Consider the following 12157-nt stretch of genomic DNA (forward strand, 5'->3'; position numbering starts at 1 on the left):
TTGTTCAACCCCCCCCCCAATATAGTCCGGCCCCCCACAAGGTGTGAGGAACAGTGGACCGGCCCCCTGCTGAAAAAGTTTGCTGACCCCTGCTAGAGCCAGTGGCTACCCAATGAAGGAGAGACAGAATGAAGTACTTCTTCATGCAGCCTACACTTAAAGCTCATGGAATTTACTCCCGCGAGGTGCAGCGACAGCCACCAACTTGGACGGCTTTAAAAAGGGATAGGATAAATTCATGGAGGCTACTAGCCATGCCGGCTACGCTCTTGTCTCCACAGTCGGAGGCCTAAATGCTTCTGAATTTCAGCTGCTGGAAGCCACAGGAGAGGAGATCTCAGATCCTGCTTGCAGGTTTGATGCTAGACCAGGCACCCCCAAACTCGGTCCTCCAGCTGTTTTGAGACTACAACTCCCAACGCCCCTAGCTAACAGGACCAGTGGTCAGGGATGATGGGAATTGTAGTCCCAAAACAGCTGGAGGGCCGAGTTTGGGAATGCCTGAGCTAGACTTTTGGCCTCAGGCAGCAGGGGTCTTCTTATGGGGCACCAGCACTGTTGGGGGGTGGGGTTTGTGTCCATGCCCCATCCCCACTTTGGGCTCATGTGCTTATAGGCCAGGCATCCCCAAACTTGGCCCTCCAGCTGTTTTGGGACTACAACTCCCATCATCCCTAGGTAATAGGACCAGTGGTCAGGGATGATGGGAATTGTAGTCCCAAAACAGCTAGAGGGCCGAGTTTGAGGATGCCTGTTATAGGCAAATGCCTGAATAGGACTTTACTCATCACATATGAAAAGCAGCCTAGTTGGACCTGCTGGATGCTCTAAACACCTCCTAAAAAATCAGTTGTTCACCAAGGTCTAAGTGGATGATTGTGTGGCTTATCCTGTTCAGTTGCCGACTTTCCTTTAATACATGATGGGATTTTTTCCCTGCATATTGGTTTTATTCTGATCTTTATTTCTATTATCTTATTGTACTGCATTGGTTTGAATAAAGGCCATTGCTAATAGGCACTCCGAAAATACGACCTCTTAAATTATGCCTTCTTCTATCTAAAAGAGCACCATTACAGTGATACCTTGGATTACAACCATAATCCGGTCCGGAGGTCCAGTTGTAAACCAAAACGGGTTGTAACCCAAGGCGCGCTGTCGCCAATGGAGCCTCCCCCCCCAAAAAAATGGGTTGTAATAGTAAGAAAAAGGGGTTGTCATCCAAAAAAAAGGGACACACACTTCAGGGTTTGACGTGGTTATAATCCAAAACGGTTGCAAACCAAGGTACCACTGTATAGGCTGCACCCAGCTTTCATGGAAGCCAGACGTAGGGATGAAGAGTTTATTGGATTTTGATTTTAAATGCTTAAGTGTTTTTGCCTCCCCCCCCCCCCAGACCTCTTAAGCGGTACATCCATTTTTTAAATGAAGACAATATTGGAAAGGCTAGTTTAGGCTCATTCTTGATGGCCACATCCATACATTCATTCACACGCACAAACAAACAGTAATAATCTGACATCTGCTGTGTGTCTGCAACACACAAGCTAGACCACGTAGCCTGCAGAGCCAGGATTATCATGGGGGGGGGATGTGTCACGGATCACAAGAAATGCAAAGAGACGTGGGTGGGGTGAGATGGGGGGAATGCCAAAAGCATCATTGTCATGTAGTGTTATACCCACTGTATATTCATTGAGCCATAGCATTTGGAGCAGTTTCGCCTCTGTCAGTCCTCTTGGCTAGAGGAAACGGTGCAACAAAGGTAAAAGGGGAGAAAAAATAAAAATAAAAATAAAAAATAGGGGGGAAATATGTATATATTAAAAAGAGCATATTGATTATTAGCAATGAATATTTCAGAGACAGCGTATTACAGCAATAACGCTACGGCGAGCGAGACAGAAATCCAGTATCCCACCGTGGTTCCTTGCTTCTCATAAAAACGGAGTCATTATCGACCTGGAGACCTCCAGAACTTTTGGGTTCCAACTTCCATCAGCCCCAAACTGCATGGCCGACAATCAGAGGTGATGGAAGATTAAATCCAAAACATTTGGAGGGCACTAAGTTGGAGGAAACTGCCTTACTGCATCCAGATCGCCTCAGCCAGTGTGGTGTAGTGGTTAAGAGCGGTAGACTCGTAATCTGGGGAACCGGGTTCACGTCTCCGCTCCTCCACATGCAGCTGCTGGGTGACCTTGGGCTAGTCACACTTCTTTGAAGTCTCTCAGCCCCACTCACCTCACAGAGTGTTTGTTGTAGGGGAGGAAGGGAAAGGAGAATGTGAGCCGCTTTGAGACTCCTTCGGGTAGTGATAAAGCAGGATATCAAATCCAAACTCTTCTTCTTCTTCTTCAGCCTAAAAAATTCTTCCCACCCCCATCCAAACCCCCCCCAAAAAATAACCCCCACAGAGTTCTTCTTTGGTAGGCAAGAGGTTAAATTTTTTAATTAAAAACAAAAATGGATTTTTTTAAAAAAAAAATAGAGAGACCCCAGTACTGTCTTCCTGAGAGCTTAGAGGTTTTTCAGGGGAAAGGGTTTGGGGCCAGATTCTATTCCCCACCTAAATCTTTGGAAAGCATGGAAGTACATCAATGCCGGAACAAATGTACATTTTTTAAACGTGTCCAAGAGGGAGAGGACTTTACGGCCACATTTTCTCCACATGTTCCTTGGCAGCGGAAATATGCACTTACTGAGGCTCTGGCACCAATGGTGGCCGAACATGTTCAGTCTCGTTGGACATAGAAATGGCAGCTTTTGGCGCCTCAACCGTTAACCACCCTGGCTTCTGGTAGTTACCAGTTCATTTTGCTGCAGGAAGCTTCAAGTTCTACAACTGTGCTACAACACTATAAATTACTTAATTGTCCAGCAGAACGACTGGCGCAGCTTGTTTTGCTTGCGAAGTCGAGGGGCTGATTAACAAACGCAATCAGTTGCCTTTTGCAGTATCGAATGATGAGTTGTGCGTGCAAATGAATCAGCATGGGCCAGACTTCACAGACAATACTTCCATAGCGTCTGTGTTTGAACATCACAAATAAACCACAGTTTATCGTGATGCAAATGAGCCTATGCGAGCCTTCCATGTTCCCCCTTCTCATCTGGGATGGCTCACAAGGAGACTGGAAACTTTCGCTTCTGTTTCTTTATTATTACGCAACCTAAACTGTGGGTATACAGTGGTACCTCTGTTCCGAGTGCACATTCATAGGTCGAAAAAATCGTAAGCCGAAAAAAGCGATTTCCCCATAGGAATGCATTGGAAATGAAAAATTCGGAAAAATTCGTAAGTCGAGTACACCGCATCTAAAATTCGTAAGTCGAGTAAACCCCATCTAAAACCGCCAACGGATGTCCTTCGGATGTCGAATAATTTGTAGGCGTGCGGGCACTTTTTTCATTCGTAAGTCGAAAAATTCGTATGTCGAGTAATTTGTAAGTCGAGGTACCACTGTAGTCTTAATTTGAAGTAACTGAAGTTGGCCAAGTTCACAAACTATGGCTTGAAGTTGGCTTGTTTCTAACAAACCATAGTTGAGCTAACCACAGATTGTTGAGTTCAGGCAACACAGCAAGCCACCATTAATCAAAACGGAAATGAAATCTTCTGAATTTATCATGCCCGTGCTGGGGAGAAGGCGAGTACATGTCTGATGATTTGGCAATCTCATTCCCATCATGATAAACCATGGCTTATTGTGATATCAAAATGTGCAGTCATAATCTAAAGTGCAATAGTTTTTGCGGCAGTCAGCTCATTCATTCAGCTGCAAGTCATTCATTTTTTTTAATAACTGAGTGATGTACGTACAGGTCTGAACCTCCCTTAATATGTTTGCTTATTTATTTCACAGCATGCATTCTTAAAACCCCAACATGCAGCACGGCTAGGAATGTAACCAGATGCATTTACCATTTTGAGTATATCTCCAGAATAAATCTTATTTATTTTATTTTATTTTATTTATTTTTTTAAAGTATTTTTAGAATAAATCTTATTTTATGCCTGCTTTTCAGAAAAACAACTTAGCTCAACTGCAGGAACAGCGGGCAGGGATGATGGGAAACGCGGGCAAGGCATGTCATGGCATGGGGTGGCTATTGCTACCAAATTAGAGAAGACAAGAGTTATCCCTAGAAATGTGGGTTTGTTCCACTGCCTTATGGATGAGCAGTGTTCTCATCTGGCTGGCTATTCTTGACACGACTGAGCCGTCTTTTCAGCTGCAAAGAACCGGCGGGTCCCAATCCCACCAAGAAAAATGGAGGGTGGGGGCTTGGTCCTTCACAACAGCTACTGTGGCACTTCACAAATGTTTAAAAATGGCAGAAGTAAACTGCTAAGGTCTTAAACTGTCATCACAAATAAATGAATGGTGCCGGGGGCACATCCCCAGGCTTCTGACAAGAGTAAACATGACTGTCTGAAATCCTACTGAGTCAGTTCTCAATACCCTATGGTGAGATCCTTGGTCTTCAACTGGAGGGTTGGGGCTCACTGCAAGGTCATACCTCAATTGAGTCAGAACAGCAGAACTGCTACCATAAATATATGGAGAGATGAAGAAGTGGGTCCTCAAATGTATGTTTGGACCAAAAGTGAGTCCCAGGTCAGTAAAGGTTGAAGGTTATTGAACTAAACTACATGTTCTGCAGAAGGGCACGGGTGCCTCCCCATAAGAGAATTGCTGTCAAGATACGACAGAGGCCCACTATCTACACTTTCTCCTCCTCCTTCTCCTTCTCCTTCATCATCATCATTTTATTTATGATTTTCAGTTTTATACATTTCAATAATTTTACAATCATTTCAACATTTCAAAACTTGACTTCCTTCCCCCTCTTTCTGCGTTTCCTTAACTTTATTTTTAATATTTTCTGCATATCCAAATTAACTTAATTTACTCATTTATTCATCTGCTTTAAATATATCCTGTTATAAAACTGCAGGTTATTACAATAATCCTGCCAGTGTTCTTATCCATTTACAGTTTATTTGTAAATATTCAATAAACCATTTCCATTCCTTTATAAAAAGTTTGTTCTCTTGATCCCTCCCCCCCCCCCCGGGTAAGTTTTGCCATTTCTGCATATTTCATAAGTTTTTGTATCCATTCTTCTTTTCCTGGGAATTCTTCTTTCCGTTTTTGGGCAAGTAACATTCTCGCCACTGTAGTTGCATACATGAATAAATTTCTATACAGTTTGGGTAGTTCTGTCCCTATAATTCCCCAAAGGAAGGCTTCTGGGTTGTTGTTGTTGTTTTACAAACGTTATTTTAAACATATTTTTCAATTCATTATATATCATTTCCCATCATTTCCTATCTACACATTCCTGAAATAGTTGAAGATATTTTTGTTCCAACAGGCTTTTATCCAGTTGGATAAATGGATATTTATCATGAGTGTCCACCTGTTAGGGTTTCAGTTTTGTTTTAAATATATCTGTTTTGCATTTTTAACTGTTTATAATTCTTTTACGTGTAAATCACTTTGGGTGATTAATAAATCAATTGTAACAACAACAACAACAACAATATCAGTGGCCAATGTTAAAGCTTTAGAAAACTAGCGAAATGATGTAATCCTATGGACATGTCCCTGTCTTGACGCAAATGGCAGCTAAAATGCTAAAAAAATGGTGTCAGCAATGTTGCCATCTCTCCCTCTGTATCCTATTATTCTAGAGGTACCCTCAGTAATAACAACAGGGTAGATTTTTGAACCTTGCGTTTTATCACTGAAACATAGGTGAAAACATTTTATAAAGCGCAAGAAGAAACATTTCGTTTCAAAACAAACCCACTGAAAACCAAAACTCATAGCGGGTGTCTGTGTGTGTGTGAGAGAGATACGTTTATTAGGCCGAATATCACAAAATAGTGAGCAAAGAGTGTGTGTGTGTTTTTTTAAAAAACGTTTTCCAAAAGTGTTCAACAAGCTGGGTGTTAAGCAAAGCAGGGGATAGATATGAGGGAAGGAGAAAAAAGAGAGAGAGAGAGAGAGAGAGAGAAACCCATCTGCATTATATATGTAAAGCAGTAGCCCTGCATGTAAACTGTCACGGCTTCCTGCAAATAATATAGTTTCTAAGGGTGCTGAGAGTTGTTAGGCAACCACTGCTCCTGCTTTAGAGCTGCAATTCCCATAATAGTTTAACGACCAATACCGCTTCCCAGTGAATTGTAGCTCTGAGAGGGGAGCAGGGGTCTCCTAGCAAATCTCAGCACCCTTAACACACTAAGACTTCCCGGGACTCTTTGCGGGAAGCCATGATGGGTTAAAGTGGTATTATGCTGTTTCGCCGCTTCTCATACTGTCGCTGTACTCACTTCTACGGCATAGTGAAGAGCAGAGATGGAGGGGTGCAGTGAGAGGTTTTCCAGAGGTTTGATGTGAGGCTTCTCCCACCCGGAAGCCAGCGACCATTCGATGAAGAGCATGTTGTCTGTGAAGACAGTCCCAAACACCAGGCCTTTCGGGTCTGGCTTCTCTTTGAAAGTTGCAGACGGGGTGATGATTAGATCAGCAGCCTGGGCAGACGAAAACAACAGCAGCACATGAATAAAAAACACGTGAAGCTATACTGATGATGTCCAGCTGAAACTATCCCGAGTGTCAGGGTACACCACGGTGTTGCTCATGAGTAACGACAGAGTCCTCTTACACTGAAGACTACTTTATTGTGCATAACTATTTACAGGGCAGAGCTAGCTAAAAACATGACCGCTCAGTCACTTGCAGAATCCGGAAGTGCCCCTCTCCTGTTTCCCGCCCAGCACCAAAACCTCGGCACCCTGAAACGACGTCTTCTGTGTCCTTTGACCCCCCGATGCTGTGCTGGCACCGGAAGCTGCAACTCCCCCTCTGATCGACTCTGGCTGGCGTTGCTGGGTCTCTGCCCAGCATCCCTGACCCTCGACTCCTCCCCCTCTTCCACGGGAGAGAGCTCTGGCGATGGGCTTTGAGAGGAGTCGGATGACAGCAGTGGCTGGGGCTCCCTGTACCTGAGCAAGACCTCCTCTCGAGGAGGTCCCCTACCCTGATCCTCCCAACTAGCAGGATCACCTTCCCCACTCTCCCCGCGAGGAGTACTCCTGCCCAGGCTCTCCTCACGAGTAGGACCTCCCCCCCGGGCTCTCCTCTCAAGGAGAAGGCAAATCCCTGACACCGAGACTAGATTTCAAAGATGGCACCGCAAGAAACTAAGTGTGTTATGGTTTGGGGGCTTGCCCACACGGCCTGTTCATTTAGCATTTAGACAGATCTGCTTGTACAAAAATTCTTCTTCTTTGGCGATCACTCATAGCAATTTAAAACAGGAGTTCACAGCCACTCGCCCTGGGAAGCCATCCAAGCAATGCTGGCGGATTCTGCCAGGGCATGTGGACCCTGTCCATTGGCCAAGGATATTAAGCGCTGACACCGGTCCTTTCAACCAGTGTTGGTGCTGACCATTAAAGCCCTAAACGGCCTCAGTCCTGTATAACTGAAGGAGCATCTCCACCCCCATCGTTCAGCCCAGACATTGAGATCCAGTGCCGAGGGCCTTCTGGCGGTTTGCTCATTGCGAGAAGTGAGGTTACAGGGAACCAGGCAGAGGGCCTTCTTGGTAGTGGCGCCCGCCCTGTGGAACGCCCTCCCATCAGATGTCAAGGAAATAAGCAGCTATCCTATTTTCAAAAGACATCTGAAGGCAGCCCTGTTTAGGGAAGTGTTTAATGTTTAATGCTGTATTGTTTTTAACACTCGACTGGGAGCCGACCAGAGTGGCTGGGGAAACTCAGCCAGATGGGCGGGGTATAAATAGTATATTATTATTATTATTATTATTATTATTATTATTATTATTATTATTATTACTAATACTACTACTACTACTACCAGGGATTTTGATTTTTGGAAAACAAGATAACGCCACTGCAATCACTTGGCACACGCTGCCCTAAGTAAGCGCAGGACTGCAAGCTGGGGGGAAAAAAGAATTAACATTCATCCTGCACCAAGACACGTGCACCAAAAACCCCCACAAGAGAATAGGGTGAAAACCCGCAGGTTCATTTCCTCGATGCCAAACATCTGCGTTGAGGAAACGTTAACGCTGACTTGTTAAGAATGTAAAATTGGCACCGGAGTCTTCTGTGTAGGCAGGCGGGGAAAACACTGCATGAAATGCTGTCCTTACAGAACCGGCAGTGGCTGCAAAAGGACAAAAGCGGCTGTGTGATCGTGCTGGCATTTAGTGCCACCATGTGGGGAGCCTGGTCTTTGTGGGGAGCCTCAGCAGGTGGCAACTTGGGAGGTTCAGAAAGCAAACGCGATGGGACAATAAGTACATATGCAACAGCTATTTTAGTTTGTTGGTGCCTGTGTATCTAATCTGCAGGGGGCGGGGTGGACTGGGGAAAGGCAGTAGCTCAGCGGCAGAGAATCTGCCCTGCACGCAGAGGGTTCCAGGTTCAATCCCCAGCATTTCTAGATTTGCTGGGGAGAAGCTGCTGTCTTAAGTTGTGGAGAGCTACTTAAAAACATGGGGTGGAAGTCAGCGGTAGGCATACTGACTTACCTTTTGCTTTGTGCTTTCTAAGCACAGAACTGCACTTTCCAGGTCTGTGCCCAAGTGTTGTTGTTGTTGTTGTTGTTTACACTAATAGACAGAATTGTGGAAACCTTTTGGGAAAAGTGTGTTTCTAAGGTTTGATGGCCCATGACACTTTTTTTTAAGTAATACTGTAAAATTATATATCAATGGAAACATAATTTAATGAAGAATGTAATGCAACAAAGTTTGTTCAATTATCTGCATTCTGTCAAAACTTATAGCCAAATAACCAGAAAAAGGAAGCACAACTTGCTTAGGTTGATTTGCAGTAGCTTTCCTTCATTTGAATGGAGCCAATGAGCATGAGTGCTTAGAGAACCAATGAGGTGTTACGAGCCACCAAACCTCGGAAATACACTTTCCCCAAAGATTGGTTTCCTTCCGATCTTTACTGCTGAATTGGAGCAAACAGCAATTCAGATTTTCAACAGATTGCTCTGATTCAGTGGTAAAGAGTTGGTTTCCACGGGGAAAGTGGGGGGATGGAGGGAGAGGAAAAGTGCTCGGAGATAGACCTGGGAAGCCCAGATCTGTGCCTAGAAATGTGGAAGAACGGGAAGAAGAAGAAGAAGAAGAAGAAGAAGAAGAAGAAGAAGAAGAAGAAGAAGAAGAAGAAGAAGAAGAGTTTGGATTTGATATCCCGCTTTTCACTACCCGAAGGAGTCTCAAAGTGGCTAACATTCTCCTTTCCCTTCCTCCCCCACAACAAACCCTCTGTGAGGTGAGTGGGGCTGAGAGACTTCAAAGAAGTGTGACTAGCCCAAGGTCACCCAGCAGCTGCATGTGGAGGAGCAGGGACGCGAACCCGGTTCCCCAGATTACGAGTCTACCGCTCTTAACCACTACACCACACTGGCTCTCTGGGGAAGAATGGATGAGCCCTCAGACCCATTGAAAATAATGGACATGACCAACTTGGGCCAATTAATTTCAGTGGGAGGTGTTCAATGCACTTTTTCTGCCCCTGTGCTCTGTCTTAAATCTATTCTGGGGGTTGTTCCCCTGGGGGCAGTTTTGGGAGGGCACTGGGTACGTACAGGGACAGGGGCGAGGAGTTCCATTGCACAACTGGAAATCCTTGTGCAAACTAAATAAGTGCACTGGATACTGCGATCTGGGGTTTACATACCCTGGGTATGTCGAATTTCTGTGCCCAGCATAAAATTCTGCGGGTTGCATTCCACTAATGTTTACTCAGAACAGTCCTACGCTAAAACCAATGCACACGGCTAACTAAGACATGTTAATTTCAGTGGGTCTACTCTTGAGTGAAAGCTAAGCTGAATGTAGCCCCACGTGTACACAGTACTGTCCCAGCAGCCCGCATGCGCTAATAAAGGAAGAAAATAAATGGCATGAGCACAAAACATTTGCCTGATGTTTAGTCATTTGGTAACATGAGCAGCAGGTGCAGCAAAACTGAAGTACATTGTGAGGGTGACCACAAACAGCTGCGGAGGCTATAATTTGTGGTTTTCTATTTAATCCGGAACTGTAACCATTTTCTTACTCGGTACTGGCCATCGAAAGATAGTTTTCTATTTTAGTTACATTATAGTCCAAAGGCTATTCATCAGGAAATAAGGATCTGTTTTAAGTTTTTCATGTGTCCTAAAACTCAGTCTAAGGTGTGTGTGTTGTTGTTTTTTTAAAAACCGTTGAACCACATCAGTCAACAAACATGGATACATATGCTATAATGTTATTGTTTCAGTTAAGTAAATTGTTTAAATTGTTATTAAGGAAATGATTGTTTTTCTCCTTCCAATAAAGTACAGCAGAAAAGTTGTCCAAATATAAACAGTTAACCTCACAACAATGTCATAATTATCTATCAATGTATTTCTAATAGTATAACCAAATCAGTAATTTTTGATATAACTGTAAAAACTACTTTGAAAATTTTTTATTCCGAAAATGAAACCTTCATCTGGTTGTAAATATTAATATTATACTAGCAAGAATGAGTCTTTCTTTTGGGGGGGGGGTTGAGATTTAAATGAAGTCATACTGACCAGTGATTTAAATCGTGATTTAAATCGATTTGGTTTAAATCAAAGCCACCCTGCTGTTCCTGCTTCTTCAAGCCCCTCCTGGTCCCACAGGGGGGAGGGGATGGAGGGCAACAGAGTCCTCCTCCACTTGTGACGCATCCTGCACCTCTTGTCTCCAACTGCTCCGTCTCTTCCTTTTTGTCCATTCCTGGCTCCTGCTTCGCAGGTGGCACAAAACCCCATAGATCGCTGACCGTTTCCCCTCAATCTGCCTCTGCCCCCTTCCTGCCTCTGCTGCACACTCATCGCAGCCCTGCAAGTCCCCGACAATCAGGATGCGTTCCCCCCAAATGACCGTGCGCCTTAAGCAAAAATAAATAACATGAAATTATAGGAAGCATGCAATCGTTGTTCTGTATTTTTAACCGCAGATACGTTTTCAGAGCTTAGTAGGGGATTGGCGAGTGGTGGAGTGTTTGGGGGAAGAGATCAACAGTCATTCCCAGACTTGGCTCTAAGCTGCGAGGAATCTTTCTGCTGCGACATCGCTTGGAACGACAAGCTCTCGAAGGCAGGCGCTGTGCGATGAGCCAAAACACGTCTGTAGCCGGAGTCTGCGCTCCGACCAAGTAACAGAACCATAAGGCATGGCAGTGCTCACTGCTAAGACTTTAGTGTGACCTGGCTTTTTTCTTTTCTTTTTAGGGCTTGTTCCTGCAGGGCCATCTGCTCCATCTATTGGCATGCTTATCTCTCTCCCTCCACCTCCCCTCACCCTCCAGCTCCCTTTCATCCAGGCAGATGGAAGACAGAGAGATGGGGCTTTTGAGGAACAGTTGAAGGAATCGGATATGTTGAGCATGAAGAAGATAGGACTGGGCAGCGGTATGATGGATATCTCCAAATATCTAAGGAGTCTGAAGATGGAGCAAGCTTGCTTTCTGCTGCTCCAGAGGGTAGGAACTGAAATATCCGATTCCAATTACAAGGAAGGAGATTCCATCTCGATAGAATCATGGAACTGCGGGGTTGAAAGAGACTAAAACTTAAGAAGAACTTTCTGGTGGTAAGAGCTGCTCAAAAGTGGAAGGGACTACCTTGGAAGGTGGTTCACTCTCCTTCATTGGAGGACTAGATTACTCTTGAGATTACCCTTCCAACTCTACAATTCTATGATTCCATGTCCAGCAGAGAAACAGGGATTCTGGCTCCTGTAGAACAGGGGTGGCCAACTCCCAAGAGATCTACTCACAGAATTAAAAACTGGCAGTGATCTACTGCCTTTTGGGGGGTTCAGGTCAAAGTTGTTGAGCTTGTTTTAGGAAGGTGGAAAGCCCTGTTTTTTGTGAGTTAAAGGCAAAGTTGTTGAGCTATTTTTTTTTTTAGGGAGGAAGGGGAACAGCCACTCACCAACAGATCAGTATACTCCGCCTTCCATTGTGGAGGGTGGGCCAAGGGGGCGGGGCAGGATTCTAATTTAACAATGGAAAGGGACCCAGCGATCAACTGCGATCTACCAAAACCTCCCGGGGATCTAACAGTAG

The 12157-nt window shown here is 44.6% G+C and overlaps 1 protein-coding gene across 3 annotated transcripts in view; it reads right to left on the reverse strand.

Moving 5' to 3' along the window:
* BCAT1 (branched chain amino acid transaminase 1) overlaps nucleotides 1-12157 on the reverse strand; it is a 61171-nt gene that overhangs the window by 25527 nt on the left and 23487 nt on the right. For 2 of the 3 annotated variants that reach the window (XM_033161672.1, XM_033161673.1), the window contains exons 3-4: nucleotides 6350-6550; nucleotides 1689-1745 (exon numbers count right to left, since the gene is read on the reverse strand). In XM_033161672.1, the coding sequence (XP_033017563.1) occupies nucleotides 1689-1745; nucleotides 6350-6550 (258 nt within the window). The remainder of the gene's footprint in view (nucleotides 1-1688; nucleotides 1746-6349; nucleotides 6551-12157) is intronic. The other variant, XM_033161674.1, reaches the window with a different exon arrangement.

Source organism: Lacerta agilis, chromosome 10 (genome assembly GCF_009819535.1).
Source record: "Lacerta agilis isolate rLacAgi1 chromosome 10, rLacAgi1.pri, whole genome shotgun sequence".
In the NCBI taxonomy this organism is placed as follows: domain Eukaryota; kingdom Metazoa; phylum Chordata; class Lepidosauria; order Squamata; family Lacertidae; genus Lacerta; species Lacerta agilis.